At 40.9% G+C, this 19,425-nt stretch overlaps 1 protein-coding gene across 2 annotated transcripts in view; it reads left to right on the top strand.

Moving 5' to 3' along the window:
* The window catches only part of DLEC1 (DLEC1 cilia and flagella associated protein), a 691,969-nt gene that overhangs the window by 52,914 nt on the left and 619,630 nt on the right, over positions 1–19,425 (top strand). For both annotated transcript variants that reach the window (XM_078665272.1, XM_078665271.1), the window contains 2 exons: positions 10,238–10,348; positions 18,226–18,431. In XM_078665272.1, the coding sequence (XP_078521398.1) occupies positions 10,238–10,348; positions 18,226–18,431 (317 nt within the window). The remainder of the gene's footprint in view (positions 1–10,237; positions 10,349–18,225; positions 18,432–19,425) is intronic.

The following is a 19,425-nucleotide window of genomic DNA, read 5'->3' as shown; positions in this document are numbered from 1 at the left end:
AATTGTAAATAATTACAATTTTTTATGTGTAATATATTTTGTAAATATTTATTAATATGGCATTCCCTACTGTTGAACCCTTTGGAGTTGGAATAGTAATTTTTCTCCCTACGCTGTCCAACGCTTTCCCTACTGTTGCACCCTCTGGAGTTGGAATAGTAATTTTTACCCATACGCTATCCAACGCTTTCCCTACTGTTCCACTCACTGGAGTTGGAATAGTAATTTTTACCCATACGCTATCCAACGCTTTCCCTACTGTTGCACTCTCTGGAGTGGGAATAGTAATTGTTACTCTTACGCTATCCAATGTTTTCCCTAATGTTGCACTCATTGGAGTGGGAATAGTAATTTTTACATACCCGCTATCCAACGCTTTCCCTACTGTTCCACTCACTGGAGTTGGAATAGTAATTTTTACCCACCCGCTATCCAACGTTTTCTCTACTGTTGCACTCTCTGGAGTGGGAATAGTAATTTTAATTTTACGCTATCCAACGCTTTCCCTAATGTTGCACTCTCTGGAGTGGGAATAGTATTTTTTCCCCCTACGCTATCCAATGTTTTCCCTACTGTTGCAACCTCTGGAGTTGGAATAGTAATTTTTACCCATACGCTATCCAACACTTTCCCTACTGTTCCACTCACTGGAGTTGGAATAGTAATTTTTACCCATACGCTATCCAACGCTTTCCCTACTGTTCCACTCACTGGAGTGGGAATAGTAAGGTTTACCCACCCGTTATCCAACGTTTCCCCTACTGTTGCACTCTCTGGAGTGGGAATAGTAATTGTTACTCTTACGCTATCCAATGTTTTCCCTAATGTTGCACTCATTGGAGTGGGAATAGTCATTTTTACATACCCGCTATCCAACGCTTTCCCTACTGTTCCACTCACTGGAGTTGGAATAGTAATTTTTACCCACCCGCTATCCAACGTTTTCTCTACTGTTGCACTCTCTGGAGTGGGAATAGTAATTGTTTTCCCCTACGCTATCCAATGCTTTCCCTACTGTTGCACCCTCTGGAGTTGGAATAGTAATTTTTACCCATACGCTATCCAACGCTTTCCCTACTGTTCCATTCACTGGAGTTGGAATAGTAATTTTTACCCATACGCTATCCAACACTTTCCCTACTGTTCCACTCACTGGAGTGGGAATAGTAATTTTTACCCACCCGTTATCCAACGTTTTCCCTACTGTTGCACTCTCTGGAGTGGGAATAGTAATTGTTACTCTTACACTATCCAATTTTTTCCCTAATGTTGCACTGATTGGAGTGGGAATAGTCATTTTTACATACCCGCTATCCAACGCTTTCCCTACTGTTCCACTCACTGGAGTTGGAATAGTAATTTTTACCCACCCGCTATCCAACGTTTTCTCTACTGTTGCACTCTCTGGAGTGGGAATAGTAATTTTTACTTTTACGCTATCCAACGCTTTCCCTAATGTTGCACTCTCTGGAGTGGGAATAGTAATTTTAATTTTACGCTATCCAACGCTTTCCCTAATGTTGCACTCTCTGGAGTGGGAATAGTAATTTTTCCCCCTACGCTATCCAATGTTTTCCCTACTGTTGCAACCTCTGGAGTTGGAATAGTAATTTTTACCCATACGCTATCCAACGCTTTCCCTACTGTTCCACTCACTGGAGTTGGAATAGTAATTTTTACCCATACGCTATCCAACGCTTTCCCTACTGTTCCACTCACTGGAGTGGGAATAGTAATGTTTACCCACCCGTTATCCAACGTTTCCCCTACTGTTGCACTCTCTGGAGTGGGAATAGTAATTGTTACTCTTACGCTATCCAATGTTTTCCCTAATGTTGCACTCATTGGAGTGGGAATAGTCATTTTTACATACCCGCTATCCAACGCTTTCCCTACTGTTCCACTCACTGGAGTTGGAATAGTAATTTTTACCCACCCGCTATCCAACGTTTTCTCTACTGTTGCACTCTCTGGAGTGGGAATAGTAATTTTTACTTTTACGCTATCCAACGCTTTCCCTAATGTTGCACTCTCTGGAGTGGGAATAGTAATTTTTCCCCCTACGCTATCCAATGTTTTCCCTACTGTTCCACCCTCTGGAGTTGGAATAGTAATTTTCCCACCTACGCTATCCAACGCTTTCAATACTGTTGCACCCTTTGGAGTTGGAATATTATTTTTTACCCATACGCTATCCAATGCTTTCCCTACTGTTCCACTCACTGGAGTTGGAATAGTAATTTTTACCCTCACGCTATCCAACACTTTCCCTAATGTTGCACTCATTGGAGTGGGGATAGTAATTTTTCTCCCTACGCTATCCAACACTTTCCCTACTGTTGCACTCTCTGGAGTGGGAATAGTAATTTTTCCCCCTACGCTGTCCAACGTTTTCCCTACTGTTGCACCCTCTGTAGTTGGAATAGTAATTAGCCAATCTACGCTATCCAACGCTTTCCATACTGTTGCACCCTTTGGAGTTGGCATAGTAATTTGTACATACCCGCTATCCAACGCTTTCCCTACTGTTCCACTCACTGGAGTTGGAATAGTAATTTTTACACTTACGCTATCCAACGCTTTATCTACTGTTGCACCCTCTGGAGTTAGACTAGTAATTTTTACCCTTATGCTATTCAATATTATTTATATTTATTTATGTATTTAAGATGTTACATAATGTTGTATTTAATTAATTTTAAAAATATTGAAAGTATATTTAATTGTTGTTATTTATTAAAGATAATTAGTTATTATGATTTATGTTATTATTTTATGAGTGTTGATGTATTTTTAAATTGTAGTATTTGTTAATATTTTATAATTATTTAAAAAATAATGTATATATTATAATTATTTAAGTATATATTATATATTTAATTATTAATTTTAATTAAATGTTTAATAGTAAATATGTATTATTTATTCATTGTAAACATTATAACACATTTTAACATACGTTTAAAATATATATAAGTACTATTTACTTAATTTTACCTTTGTTTAAAAAAAACTATATTTTTAATTACGATATTTTTAACATCGATATTTTTGTTTCGATATTTTTGTACTTACCATGTTGTAGATAGGGTGTCGATATACTTGCCTTCGATATTCCAACGTAGATATTTTGTCTGTCGATATTTTCAGCCTCGATATTCTGTCAGAGATCCATCCGACCCGTGTTCCATCTCGGTCTGCCTTTAGTTGCGTGTAGGTAACAGTCAAGCACAAGCAGATGACTGCATTTGACGCTTAATGCTATTTCTATTTTAAACTTTAAAAAATAATGTCTCCAGTTTCACCTAATGGTTTTTGTCTTTCTGGCATCATTTTCTTCATTTAAATATTCTATATTTTTATAAATGGGGGGATTTTTATTGTGTTGTGTTTTCAACTTTTTAACTGTTTTGGTACTTCTAAATGCTTTATACATTTTCTTAGGTTAAGCCTGTCTGCTCTGAACCATAACTATCAGTGGTTGAAATCAGGTTTAACTTACTGAAATCTTTACTGGATCTAACAAGAATGGTAACATTATTACTTGTGGTGGACTACCACCCACCCCAACTAATATTCTGCTTTCTCACACAAGCTATTTCTACGTGGGCCTGATTGACAAAACAATTGTGTTTAAATTCGAAAATGGCTGAATTGATTGACAAAACTATTTTTTTTAAAGTTGAAAATGGCTGTATTGAGGTCTTTCAGATGTCAAGAAAAGGATACTGAGCAAGTGTAAGTCCCTTTATTCTTGTGCAGTTATATGCCATGACTGTGCATTTCTACAGGTGTAAATCTCACACAAGGGGTGGCAATTTGCAGTTCCAGATGGTAGTTGGCCTGGTGAGTGTGTAAATGTCCCCAAATATGAGTTTATGATAATTCACTAAATCTCCGGCCATTTACCCCTATGGAATTAGTTGGAGATTTGCACCTGGAGTAAAAGCCTTTCCAAAGTGGGAAGAAGAACTGAGCCCTTCAAACTTGGTGGGGGTGTAGAGAGTTCTCCACAAATACAAATATTTTATCTGTTGAGAAAAAAGAGTAAATGTGCAATTGCAACCAGGCATCGTCCTGTGCATACAATTTCACAATATTAGAATATCAAGATCTGAGAAAAAGCCACATGACTTTCCACATAAAACATAAGGAAACCTGCAATATGCACAGCATTCCAATACTATTAAGAATGTCTGGGATTGAAAACAAGATGTGAAAGTGCAACTAGGCAATAGTGTAAATATCTGCACATGAATTTATGTACGGATATAGATGTCCAGAAATGACTTGTGGCAATGCTGGGTCCATGCTCCATTTAAGCATGGACTTCTGTAAGCTAGTAAACAACAGTTATTATTATTATTATTATTATTATTATTATTATGCGTTCTTATATAGCGCTCGATTACCCGTAGGCATCTCGGCGCTTGCCTTGGGAACCCGTCCTGGCTTTTTTCCCTGTGAGATACCCGTACTGGGCATCCCCAAGGTGAAAGCCAGGCATCCCGCCGCGGGGGGGGGGGCGTAGTGGAGATTAAGCAGCTAATGCCCAGAGCTGCAGAGTGTGAACCCGTGATTCGAGTAGGCACCGAAACGAGAATCATCGAGTCCGTGGATATTTGGGCTCAAGACCCTGCCGCGTCGGGAATTGAACCCTGGTCCCGGGTCTGATCTCTGCTTCTGGGTCTGCCTCTTCTAACCAGTGAGCCACACTTCTCCACAGTGCGTGAGGTTAATTTACATAGAGCAGCATTCAACCCGGGGGATATATTGGCCCCAAGAACAACCGAGAGATTCAAACAGCCGATTACATATCATATCCAGGTCAGGATGTTAAGATATACAAGGATGAGGTCAAGATGACTCCCTGTACACTTGCAATATCTATGTGGCTTTGGCACATTCAATGAAAATACTTTCACCCAATATATTACATTCCAACTGGACTCCGGAAAATGGACAGAAGCCCTGGCCCTAGTTGCCTCAGCTGTAAAGTGGAGAATGATACCTACTGTCAGCAGGTCATACCCAAAACTAAATTGGCAATAGTCAGCTTGATGGTGGAGTGGGAGAGCCAGTAAGAGACACAGCTATTGGCCACAATGGGCTTGTTATTTGCACAAAGATTGCCTATTAAAGGAGATCCGACATGGAACCTTCCCACTAGTAAATGGACCTGCTGCATAGATTACAGCTTTAAGGCTGAGGAATTTGTATAAAAAGAGTCTCCCAAGAATCATCCGAAAATCTGTGTGCTGTGGTGGGATTATTACCAAGTAATGAATGGAAGTGTCATATAAGGTACTTGTCGAAATGATACCCTGATATACAATTTACAACCACATTGTGTACTCGTCTGCTTAAATTTATAGAAAAGAATACAATTGCTGCATATTATTTCTTTTGCCTTATAAACATAATAAAAAGAGTTGGATAAAAAAGATAGTAAAGGAGAAGGACCCAGTCAGGCTTTTAAAGTTTTCCGGAAATTACGCAAATTGCTTTGATGTTGAACTTGGAGAGGAAAGGTATTCCGTATGATTGCTGCAGCAACAGAGAAGGTACAGTCCCTGTATTTTCTGAATTGTTGTTTAAGAATTTCAAGAACAATTTAGTCACATCGTGTAAAGGCTGAGGTTGTAAAGTGCTGTATTGACAGGGCAGAGAGATTTGAATGTGACATGCTACTTCAGTTGGAGCCAGTGCAGTGTGGCAAATGGTTGGGAAATGTGATCTCTTCGTTTCAATCCCCAACACTAATCTGGCAGCGTTGGACTGATTTACCTGCAGTTTCTGGGCCAAATAGAGAGGTTAAGAAACACAGAGTTACAGTAATCCAGATAGGCAGAAATTCATTCAGATAGGCAGAAACTGTATGAGAATTAACACCTTATGAAAAAGGGACGACAGATACAACATATGTTTCAGTATACATAGTTGAAAGACAAGATTTACCAGCTGGTCTGTCATTGTCAGAGTCCATTTTACTACCCAAGTTTTTTACACATGTAATAAGGGTGGGTTTAGGTCCCTAGGAAGACGGCCAGTGGGAAGAATTTCCATCAGAACGAAAGGAAGACTAAGCAGTGGACGAGACATGGGGTGGGAATCCTAAGGATTATTCCTTGGTGCCCTCACATGTCCATGGGCACGTCATGCTTCATCATCGGGTGTTGCTCCTTGTAGGGCTGGCGCTGCAAAGCCCCACAGGCCCCACGAAGAGTCTCTTTAACGGAGATCTTTTTTTATCTTGCTATATGATGAGAGGTGTAAGTATGAGGGCATCCTAAACGTGTGGGTTGGAGTGAGTATGTATGCAGGAGTGAGGCAAAAAACATTAAACTGTTTAAGAGATACCAGGTAAAAAAATTTATGTGATGGCTCACTTGACAGGATTAGAGCAATGTACATAGGTTGGTGCTACTGTTGAGGCATAATGTACCCAAGTAGCCTCAAGTCTGTGGGTATAGTCAGGTCGGGTGTAGTCAGGTCGACATGTTTTGCACTCGAAGGCCCAAAATGTATCCAGGACGCTTCTTCAGGACCTATTAAAAAAAAAAGGGGGGTAAGATAATACATGGGACAGTGATTAAAAAAGATTGTCCAACCCTTTGGATCAGTCAAGTATGCTCCATAGGTCAGAGACAGAGGTTAGCGATTCTGTGCATGGAGTGAGAGAGACCTAACCTATTATTGTCTGTGCAGCTGTGAAGATCTTCCAGAGCCACCACCACTACCAGGTCTGTTCGATGGCCATGGTGGAAACCCATTTGAGAGGGATGTAGTAATTTATGAACTATTGCAAACACTTTCAAGCGCAAAAGGATGGGTCACTCTAGCTGTAAGCCAAGCAAGTCAGTTGAGAAGCTGGTTGATAGTTTGTCATAGTGCCAGGTCCTTAGAAGGTTTTTTCAATAGGGTATGACATAATCAAGCTTCAGAGTACTTGAAACACACCCTGACACTAATAAAGCATTTATTTTGAAATTGAAAAGGAAATATTCAGACCATCACAAACTCTTTGATAATTTTGCAGGAAGTAAATCAGCTGGAGAGTTCGAGGGCTTGCTGCCCTGCACTAGATCAACAAAGCCATTGGTGGTAATGGTAGGTAACAGCTAGAGAGTTAGTGGGCGTTGGAAGTTAAGTTTGAGGAAGGGGAAAAGTGAGCAATGATAAACAGCTCACTAAGGATGGCCTTGAGTGTAACCATTTTATTTCTGAAAAAGTCAGGTGTATGGTTACATTTATCTTCTGACAGAGAAGGGATCAGCTATTTTGGTGGGTCTCTCTTGTCTTTGATGACTGACAAGGTAGCTGCTGCCATAGGCAGGGCATTTTGTTAGACTAGAACAAAGCTTTGGCTATTTTATTGCTTATTGTTCGCTTTTTAGAGATGGGTCATAGTTGGGTCAGAGAACCAGCTGCAAGATGAGTAAGCCAATTTGCTCATGTTATTTTATAAAGTAGCACTTTGGTCTAAAGTTTTTAGTAATTGAACATCTTAGGAGTTTAGAAGCTATTGAGGATTGCGGGACAGAGATTGCAGAGTGAAGACGAACCAAAGCATCTGGAGAAACGTTCTTCCAATTGCAAAACTTGGAGGATGGAGAAGGACAAAGAGTATTCTTATGTTGATTCTGGAGAAAGCAAGAAAAGGAACGCCATAATAGTCGGACTAGGCAACCGAAAATCAATTCTATGATTGGCAGTACTTAGTGGCGCTGATAATATCAAAGGCATGACCCACCTCAGGAGTAGAAAAAGAACTCAAAGAGAAGTAGAATCCAGAAAATACCTCCTTTATATCAGGGCCGAACTGCCGCAGCGGCATCGGGCGTTTCCCTGGGAGGTTGGAAGGGTGGGGGCGGTTTTGTAGCGATAAGGGCCAGTTTTGTTACTGACGGCCTGTCTGACAAAATTGCCAGGGCTGTTTTGGGTTTCCAGTCCAGCCCTGCTTTAAATGAGGTGTCAAATTGGGCTGTCTACTACCCCTTAGCCTTGAAGAAGACCCGCAATGACATTCTGTCGTCAGGGTCGAAACGTTGGCGTTACACGTTGGCTCAGCTACATCAGGTCTAATGGTTTAGAAAGATGAGCACTTGTGCCTTCTACTGGAGACATTGATTTAATTTGTTCTGACCTTTTCCCTCAATTTCATTTTCTTAATTGTAAATCCAGTCTGTTCGTTTGTAAATATTTTACTCACACTTGTATATAATGCACTCACTTCACCACAGTCACTGAGCACTTATTTCACTGTACTATATGTCACTGTTTGTTTAGACAGCCTTAGAAATTAAAATAAATATTCTGATTGTATCTGACAGTTATGAAGTAATTTTCTTTTGAAATGTTGGTTTGTTTGTGTTCCTTTGATATCCAAAATTGAAACATACTATCTAAATTGCCTATGGTGATGTGACGAATTCATTCTTGTACCCTATGGAACCACTTTAGTTTTGTTGTTAAATGAGGTGTCAGTCCACCGTCTGGAGTATCTAAGTGAGTATTCAAATCACCCAAAAATAGTTTGGGCAGTATCGGAAGAGAAATGGGAGTATGCTAAAGTCACAAAATGAGGTGCCTTCATTCGCCCCACCCGCGACGGGGTCGGTCCGCCATTTTAAAAGACCACAAGGCATCAGCAGGGTCACTAATTCTGTGTGAGAATGTTCCAAGGCTGAGAGAGCAACACAAATCCAACTTTATGCATTTTGAATAACAATTAACAAGAAAATCAAGGCCTCCTTTTTCCGCGAATGATTTGCAGTCGACAATGTGTAATTAGGTGGAGCAACATCATTAAAACTATTTTTTACGCCCTCACTGAGACCAGTTTCGGTGAGACAGACTATGTCAACATTGTGATTGATCACGGTGTCTTTTTTAGCGACAAGTTCTTTGGTGCTGATCAAGCGTTTATCAGTAAACCAGCAAAAACAATATTTAGCTATGAATTTAAGAATGAAAATGGAAATAAAGTAGGCGTTTTTCTCAATGTGCAGTTCAGATGCTTTCAAGACCTTACTTATCCATACATCCAGAACATGGTAAGCAGAGAAAACTTCAAGAAAGTTTCACAGCTATATGATTTTTAACCCAAGCACTTACCATCACTTGGGAAGGGAAACAGCAGCATTACTCGTTGTAGGAGGGTTTGCCGTTGTCCTTCTTTTACCGTAAAAGGGGAATTGTTTCCCAAATGAGCTAGAGTACATGAAAAATGTGATTGACTACCAACCAGAGCACAGACTTTGAAATGTAATGTCATGGTCTCCTCTGCCCCAGCAGTATAACTATAGTAATGTTCATTAATCATCTGTCAGCATTCTGTTGGTGATCGTGGCTTATGTCCTTCTGGGAACAGTTTATATTGTTACTTAGATCACTGCCAAAGTCCCCAAAATTATGTGTAAAATGCTCAAGTCTGATATGATTAAACAATGTGTAACTTATTCACTTCCGTTTGTTCCCATGGTGTTAAAGAGTGTCAATGACATGTGTTTTAGCGGTTGTTTGTTAGATTGTCATGATTCAAATATCAATCTTCAAAAACTTTATGTCCATGATTTCAGCTACCAACATAGTCTTGCAGAATGAATATATAGGGAGGGAAGTATAAATTGTCTATTCCTAACACCCCCCTACTTTCATTTACATTATTCTTGTAGTCTATATCGTGGATATTAAAGCTTTGCAGGTCGATATTTGAACCACATTGTAGTGGTATAACATATTTTCAGTAGCTTAAAAGTACCGGGGCAATCATCTGCTTATCTGGGGGGCGACTTTCTACAGCGACACTTGTAATTTTTTTTGTTATGAATTCTCTTTCTTATAATGGGCTTGTGCATGTTTCCCACTTCAAGTTTCATCACAATGGTTGATTATTCTATGTAGATATTGTGCGCCCAATGGCGTAGCGTGGAAGGGTCCAGAGGGGCGGTTGCCCGGGACGCAAAATTCATAGGGGCGCAAAATTTTAATAGAAAGTTTTGCACCCCCCTAACCCGTGGACTGTTAGCATTTCCTGAGCTAACGGTCTACGGGTTGGGGGTGCAATACTCTATTTTAAAATGGCAACCCATGCTACGCCGCTGCCTTTGCCCACTATTATATTGGACATTATTGATTTGCATGCCGTTTTTGCCTGAGTTAGTAATGTGCACTTATCAGTGATTTCGACTTTTTAGAGTTTTGAAATTTCAATGTGTGCATTTTCCTCTTGAAGTGGAGTCATACTTCAGATGGTGCGTGGACAACGACCTGTTACGGAAGCATCACCTAATCTGCCCAGAAGATTACCTTACAGATAAAGGACCAGTTTTCAAAGCCCCAGAGGGTAAGTTTTATTTATTTTGCCTTCCCAAAGACCCTGATTCTGAGTAAGCCGGGAAAGAGTGAGATAGTTCTTATATTACGAATTGACATGGAAAAGTATATGTAAAAATAGGTGCTTTCCACACCTATAATCTCCTGGAATCAGAGGTTAGACCTGCCGATATTTACCAGAGGAAAACTGTAGGTGGAGCAGTAATTACCTCATTATTATAGTCATTACACAAACACCTGTTTGCACATGGATTGAAATGTAGCCCTATTCTTGAAATGAGGGCCTAAGACAGTACCCCGCAATGGCCCTTGTGAAGTATATGATAAACATTTTCCAAATTTGAATAAATGAAGTTCACAACACACACATGAAGTATGCAAAACTAGTAAAGGTAGCATTTGTGTGTTTGTGATCACTGGTACATGTGAGGCTGCCATTGTGGACGGTAGACATAAAAAAGTGGTTTGGTTCTATCAAGTAGAATCAGATAGCCAGCAGGTGCTACCTGGCTCTCTGTCACCTCTGGCAGTGACTAGCTTAGTGAGGGGCAGCAACAGGATTTTGACCTGGGAGTAAATAATCTTATTTATGTGACTCCGAGGAGGTTTCTACTGGGTCCCACAGTATTGTGCACCTTGTTGTGGATGAGTGTGACTATCCTAAGGAGATGCTAGAATGCGCGAGATGGCTACTGTACTTGGAACGAAGCCCATCACGGCAGAAGGAGGGAAGTACACACAATAAGGCCTGATTCACAAAGCCATTTTCAGAAACAAATGTGGTGAAATCTGCAGTAGTAAATCCCATGCAAGGGGTAGAAAGTGGGCGGAGCAAAGTGTGGTTAGGATTGTAGGTTTGTGAATACCCACAAACCTGTACATTTGTGGACATTCACAAACTGAAATCTGACTCTTTCCATTCATGGAAATGGTCAGCGATTGCAGATTGCCCCCCCAGATATGGTGGGGGTGTAGGAGAAAGACTTTCTCAATGGAGTAAAATATTTTCCCTACAGTGGAAAAAAGAGCATTTCTATGCTCTTCTCACGGTGCCTAATTACAATTCCAGGAAATGGTAATAGGCAGCCAAGCTAAAAGTAAATGACAGGTGCACTAGTACATGGAAGAGCAAGGAAATAAGAATAATAACTAAATACAAGTTTATTCCATATACCTACAAAGACATGGTTAAGCAAATTACACTATGTACAGTGTTTTTGTTGTAACAAAACACGAAGGCGGTCACTTGCTCAGTTCTGCCCCAGAAATGCATCCCTTCCCTGATGGTTAAGCCTGTTGGTGTGCATTGTGGTGCACATAGATTTAATAATAATAATAATAATAATAACGGGATTTGTAAAGTGCATGGCTAACTCCTAGCGGAGTGTCCCAGTGCTAAATGTCATTGCTTTGTACATGATTGCATAAATTCCTGGGTGTTGATCACAGTAGGCAGGTAATGTAATGTAATGTAATGTAAAAAGGATTTATAGAGCGCAGCATACACCGGACGGTTTCTTGGCGCTGTTCACTAAATCAGGAAGAGACAAAGAAGGGAGGGTAGGGGAGCTTATGTATAAGCACAACGGAAGAGGTGAGTTTTTAGGAGAGACCTGAAGTGAAGGTAGGAAGAGGAAAGTCTAAGTTCCGGAGGGAGAGAGTTCCAGAGTGAGGGGGCCAGAAAGGAGAATCTGAGGCCTCCGTGCTAAACCTGGGCGTCTGAAGGAGAGCGTGGTGGGAAGATCGGAGGGGTCTGGAAGGGACGTATGGGTGCAGAAGCGACGAGATGAAGGAAGGGCCGATGCCGGCCAGGGATTTGTGGGTCAAGCAGCCTAGTTTGAATTGACAACGCTCTGATACAGGAAGCCAGTGAAGGGCTTTAAGAAGGGGACGGACGTGGTGATATTTAGGTTGGTGGTAAATGAGGCGTGCTGCCTGATTCTGTATCAGCTGAAGTCTTTTGATCTGATATTGTGGGATGCCTGCGTATAGGGCATTGGCATAGTCCACCCGAGAGATGACTAATGCCAGCAACGTCAGGGTGAGGGCTTCAGTGGTCAGAAAATGGGCTATTTTACGAATTTTTCTGAGCTGGTGGAAGCAGGAAGACACTGTAGCACTAACCTGATGTTGCATGGATAGATCATGAGAAATGTAGACCCCCAGACTTTTTACCTTGTCAGCAGGGCAGGTGGAGGGTCTGTATATTTTTGCGCTTGTGCTGTACAAGAAAAAGAAGGATGGTTAGTAGGGCTGCACTGTTGTTGCAGGTGGATGACGAATCAACTTGGATCCCAGCTTGTATCAAAGAGGTTTGAGCGGTTGACTGTGGTGATAAGGCCTTGCTGGCAACCACTCAGAATATCCAGTAGGAGACTACATGCAGGGCTTGGGCTGGTAAGACCAACAGGGGCAAAAGCAGTAATAGTGACTGTATGTAAGAATACCATGTGCAAAAGTAAGGTCCTGGAAAAATATTGTAGCAATAACATAATTGTTAAACCTGACCATCTTAGAGTGTTCTTCCCCCAAATGTTTTGCCTGTTGTCCTCCAATTCTGTTGGATTTGTTTTCTTGGCCTTTGGACTCTGAACACTTTACCACTGCCAACCAGGGCTAAAGTGCAAGCGCTTATCCACTAATACATGGTTTGACTGATTTCTCCACTATTGGCATATTTAGTTTATCTATATGTCTCTAGTACAGTGCACTGCCTGTCCCCAGGGCCTTTAAATGTAATGCTACTAGTGGGCCTGCAGCACTGATTGTTCCATCCACACAAGTAGCACTTTAAACATGTCTCAGTTCTGCCACTGAAGAGCATTTGTGTGCAGTTTACGGTGCCATGTCAACTTGGAATGTAAAACCCTTTGCCAACTCCCCTTTTATTACATATAAGTCACCCCTAAGGTAGGCCATAGGTAGGTGATAGGGAAAGGTGCTGTGTAATCAAAAGGTAAGACATGTACTTTTACGTTTTGCATGTCCTGGTAGTGAAAAACACCCACATTAATTTTTCACTACTGGGAGGCCTTCCCCTCTTATTAGTTAACATTGGTAATTCCTTAATATATGTATAAGCTGCAATTCCTGATTGAAAAGGGGTAGTCCTGTCATGTTTCATTTCACTGGAATGTTAATAATAAATTCATCTTTACCAGTAAAAAGGATTTATCACTACTCTTTCAAAAATGCCACTTTTAGAAAGGTCAAGCGAAAAATCAGCTGTGTTGCACTCAGGTTTAACTGTCAATCGTGTGAATGCTATTTCTCAAAACTAATCAATGTTGGTGTGCACGCTCTGAGGTGGTTCCACCCAACCACCGATTCAACAAAGAAAAGTGTTACTAGTGCACAACTGACCTAGACAGAGTGTGCGAGTGTATTATCAAACCTAATCGTAAGTAATGCAAATCGAAAACAACTTCATGCAATATTCTCAGTATAAACAGAAAATACAGTCAATTTTTTACGAAACAAAGGAAATGCTGTTTTCATCCATCTTTTCTATGACGATTCTTTGTTCATGAAGCAGAGTTCTTAGTTGTGTGCTACTTCAAACTATGCACATATTACAGATAAACATGGATTGTCTTATTCCCAATGCAGACACCCTTCGTCAGGGGAAATCTACAAACAGATCATATACATAATCAATGGCTGTTATCCAACTCTAGACTAATATCAAACAAAGAACAGCCTCTACGATCCGGGAAAAGTGATGAGAAATAGTTAAAAAGGCAAGTAGAGCAAAAGCCGACCATGCAATGCCACCACTGTGTGACAACTGTACAGAAAAGTTCCATGCCACCAACCAAAGAAGTGCTGAAAATGAATATAGTGTGCACAAATTGTTAAGTGCTCCTATATACTCTAGTGATAGACTGCCCCATTACATGTTAAAAAACCATGCTAACGCCGATGCTGTCACCTCCACGTATGTACGGCTGACCAAATGGCCTCTGAAAATGTACGTTAAGAAACGCTCAGCACTCAGCTAACCCACAACTCCAATACCCACAGGATAAAAATTAGCCACGGACAGTCAAGCCATTTACCATTTGCAATGTTGTTGAGCGTGTTCACAGAATTTTTTTTCATTTGCCTTACATATTTACAGCGGTATTTATTTTGGTGATACATGTGGCGGTTTGACATTTGGACAACATTCAGTAACACATTGTTTTATGTTCATGATCTAACAATGTCCATGACTGATTCTCATTGCTGATGTACACGTGCTCCTACATTTGCTATTCCTGTTTTCCTTTCGTTTTCCACTACTACGTAACGCCTTAATTCTTATTTCAATTCTTATTTCACTTTTTTTACATGGTGATATTTTCATTCATATTCACTATTCACGGTGCAATGGGGGCTTCCACATGTTCATTCACGTTTTACTCGTCTCAAGATGGCAGCTTAAGTTACATTGCAGTCCGCTTTTCATGACAGGCAGTGATGCAAATCACATGAACAGAGAGGGGTGTGAGCAGGACTCTACATTTGAGCGTCAGGAAACCATTGATCGATAGCGTGTTTTTTAACGCTCGGGCGAGCTTTTCCAGCATTTGGATTTACGGGGGACAATTTTTTGAGCAGTAAGTCAGTTACTTTGTGTGAGCTTTTAGTGGCCAGGGTAGGAGAAGGGACATTTCGCTTTCTAGTTTACCCGCATCTCCTTTGCAGGCATTATATGGAGATCTGTCTTAACCACAAGTGGAGACACAGGGAGGCTTTTTAAAGGTCCAGCATACGTGCCCTAATACTAAATAACAAAGAAACGAGTATGCAGTTCCTACAGAGATTAAAAGTCACTGTAAGTTGGAGTGCATAAGAGTGGCTTAACCAGAAGGGGGATGGGGAATTCCTTCTTTCGGATAGAGGGCCCTCACACACCCAGCCCGCTGGGTGTCATGCTTCATCATTGGGCATGCTCCTCGTCGTATATGGAGTTCTAACAGCAGCTTCTGAGGCTTCGGATTTAAATTCCCTGTACTGTTTGACCCATCCTAGGACAGGTGAGCTGATTGAGGTCAGGTTATCTAGCATGGCCAGCTCTGAAGTTTTAATGTTTGTACATGGTTTTTCAGTACTATTCTCTTTATTACAGCACAACGGAAGCTTGGGATTTAGATTACACACACTGTTTGGTATATCGCATGACAGGTGAGCTTATCGAGGTCAGGTCACATAGCTTGTCTAGCTTTGCAGTTTTAGTGTTTGTACACGGTTCATTAAGTATCATTTTCTTCATTGCAGTACAAGCACTATACAGCTTGACTGTCCATGGCTAATTTTTATCCTGCGGGTATTGAAGTCATGGGACAGCCGAGTGCTGAGCATTTCTTAACGTACATTTTCAGAGGCCATTTGGTCAGTGGTACATACGTGGAGGTAACAGCATCAGCATTAGCATGTTTTTTTTTAACTTGTAATGGGTTAATCTATCACTAGAGTATATAGGAGCACTTAATAATTTCATTGTCAGCACTTCTTTGTAGATTTCCCCTGACAAAGGGGGTCTGACACACCCGAAATGCATTGGGAATAAGACAATCCATGTTTATCTGGAATATGTGCATAGTTTGAAGTAGCACACAACTCAGAACTCTGATTCATGAAGAAAGAAGCATCATAGAAAAGATGGATGAAAACAGTGTTTCGTTAAAAATTGACTGTATTTTCTGTTTATACTGAGAATATTGCATGAAGTTGGTTTTGATTTGCATTACTTATGATTAGGTTTGATAATACACTCATTTAGAGTGCACTAGGTAGTGCACACTCTGTCTAGGTCAGTTGTGCCCTAGTAACACTTTACTTTTAGAAAGGTTGCATTTTTCTGCTCTTAGTCCTGTGTGCCTGCTGCCTGTCTCCAATACACATCTGGGGTGGATGACAGCTGTACTTTGTGCATTCCTTCTAGACAGCCACGCAAAAGGGAGCTTAAGTGTGACTGAGTGGCCATCCACATCCTGATGGGCCATCCTGGGAAGGATAGGAGGGAGGCGCTGGCACTTACACTTGAATAGGCTGAGCCCTGTCCCCACTCAAAGGTATGTATACCCCCCTGTAGAGTGTCCGGAGTCAGGGCTGGGAGGAAGGACCTCTGTGCACTTCAAAGCCCCTCTTTGAAGTCACCTCCACTTCAAAGGCACAACTAAATAACAAAAATCCACACATCAATGACCTTGCGCCAATTGGAACCAAAATGCATTTCCCTCAATGCTGATGCATTGTTGCTGCTGCACAGACTGCGAGTCTCTGACCGCGCGGTGCATCGCCTCCATTCTTGACGCATTGCCTACATCCTGCGGCTCGATGATGACTCAGATTGGCATAGCTCAACAACGGTGCATCTTCTTCGATCCAGAAGTTTGACGCCGATGTATCGCCTTTTTGCCTCTCGTATCCTGACTTTGTTGATGTTGCGTCTCAGGTACTTTTCAGTGGGCAAAGACTGGTCCCTGTATCCAACCCGCACTCTGTCACAGTCGGCCTGAACTTTTGGATTTACCCTGGTCAATCGCGAGCAGATGTCCCCTATTAGCGCTTTAAACTTCTGACCTCTATATTTTCATTTATTCTTAAAGAATTCATAACACCGGTTATACTTATTGTTTTTTTGTTGTTTTGTTCCTTTTTTGTTCATAGAAATATAAGCTATTTGTCTAACTTGGTGTGGAGTCTTTTTGTGCTGTTTTCACTGTGATTCTGTTTTAAGTGTTGCACAAATACTTTACACATTGCCTCTTAAAAAAAGCCTGAAAGAATGTTTTGGGTGATCTGCAAAGCAAGGGTGAGAAAAAGGGTGGCCCCAAAATACTTTTTCACCATGCATTTTCCGTAAGAAAAATTAGACAACAATACACAGATGATGGCTAAACAGAGTTACACCAAATTTGGGAGAAAGCTAGATCTTTACCCAGAAATTGTGTTTTTTGTGATTTGGTGTAAATCTGAAAGTAGTTTTTGAGAAATTAAAGTTCACAATTTATAAATATCTTGTCAGTTGATACTATAAGATTCCTGCAGGATTCCCTTGGGACACAAATGAAAAATACGAGCAATGTGATTGGTGGGGAGTTTCCCCCCCGCTCCCTACCCCCCATACCCCCTCCCCCCCATCAGGGGGCTCGCTCCCATCGGATTTACAATCCTGGGGGAGTAAGTGATCTGATTAGCTTGCAGCACAATGAAAGAAAATGTTTTGGCCGCCATTACAGGACACAGTGACTTGGTCCCCTTGTGTATTAGGGGCCCTGGCCCTTATTTTAGGTCCCAGAGTCCCTCTGATGTTGCAAAAGTAAAAAACGTTTGGGGCAGTTCGCCGCAGCAGCCCGCCAAGCATATTGCAGCCTCAAGACCACTGTAACACCACCAGGGATCTCTGATCCCTGGCAGTTGTGGTGGTGCCAATGCGTCCGACAGCCCAAATTGTAATGGGGCGGTCAGACCGACATTGCACGCACCGCCACCCTGAGACCGCCATAGTCATAATAAGGCCCTTTTTCTACAAAGACAAAATACAAGAAATGTGAAAGAAACTAAGTTAAATACCACACTTTGTAATATGTTGCTAAATACCACCAAGGCAATTTATGTAATCTCGGCAAGGGGAACATTTTGTCACTTTATTTTTCTTTACATAGGTATCTTCTGGGATTAGGGGATCACATGTAAAAAAAAAAAAAAAAAGTATTGTGAGCATGAGTGTACATTGGACTGTTTTGTTTCTTAAAATATCTGTTCCCTAGAAAACCAAAATAAACTGGTTTGGCTTATTCCTACTGCAATTTAGATGAAAACCATCAATATTTTTTTAGTTTTAAGTTCGATTTTTATTTAGTATAGTAATTTATCTCTACTCTTTTATTGGGACAGCAAATTCAAAGGCAAATCTTTTCAAAGAGACCTTCAGCTTTCACCAGCATATTTCTACAAGCCCAGTGGACGACGGATATACAGATGTTTCAACTACTGACGAAGGTGCAGAGCAGTTTTTAAAAACATCTACTGCTCGGTTAACCTCCCCTCCAGTGCAAGAGTCCAGCAAATCACTCAAGAAATCAAAACGGGTGCACGTACCTGTAAGTATACTACAATCCTGTCCACTTAGGCTCTATTGAATTAGAAGAGGTAGAGAGAGGTGCCTGTAAATAACTGACAAAGATGTCAACCTCTATTTTTGATTCTGTTCTGTAAAAGTGGTCACGTGGCTAAGCTGCTGACATTTGGACCTGGACACTTGGATTCTTAACCAGGAGACTAGGTTGTACAGAATGTGTCTAGAGGGAGACATCTTCTCCTCACACCAATATCTTATCGGTATATTGCTTGACATCTGAGTGCAGCAAACACAAGGAGATGATGGACGGATCGCTGAAACTTTTCAGACAGTCACAGTTCTGGGTTGAATCCATCATCGTTCTTTAGCTCACTTTGCCACCCAAGTCTAAAACACAGCTATATGCAAATCAGTCTTGACCCTGTGCCTCACACACAACTTCACAACACACATCGAGGTGTCTGACACTTCCGTACTGGTTCCCCCCCTTAAGGCACCTAGAGGTGAGTCAGTTCACAGTATGCACAATAGAAGATACAAGTTGCATAAAACATGACATAAACACACATTTGTAAAAAACAAGAAGTAGTAACATATCCGAAATGTACACAGGGACTACATCACTGACGTGGATACATTTAAGGGTTTTTACAGCCTGAGAACTCGATCAGAGCTTTTGCCTGTAAAGTTAAAAACATAATTATAGGGCCCAATATAGAAACGTTTCAAAGTTAGTTTTCAATTAACTGAAACTCTGCAGGACCTGCTCGACTTGAAGTCCTGCTTATTTTATTTTAAAACTTGTCATCTTCAGCTCTGTATTGGTGCACATATTTTTTTGTATCAAACTCTATAGACTGAGCAACAGTGCAACAGTACAGTGTGCCAAATCCAGCAAATACAATTGGAATGTAATGTATCTGTACAATTGTATCATTCAATTATTCCCTTATTAATGAATGGTGATGACCATAGTAAGCATTTGTTTTCGACTTCTCATTGATGGATGTATTTTC

This window comes from Lissotriton helveticus, chromosome 10 (assembly GCF_964261635.1).
Source record: "Lissotriton helveticus chromosome 10, aLisHel1.1, whole genome shotgun sequence".
NCBI classification, from domain to species: Eukaryota; Metazoa; Chordata; class Amphibia; order Caudata; family Salamandridae; genus Lissotriton; species Lissotriton helveticus.
The sequence above is the reverse complement of the archived record's forward strand: the minus strand, read 5'-3'. Positions and strand labels throughout refer to the sequence as shown.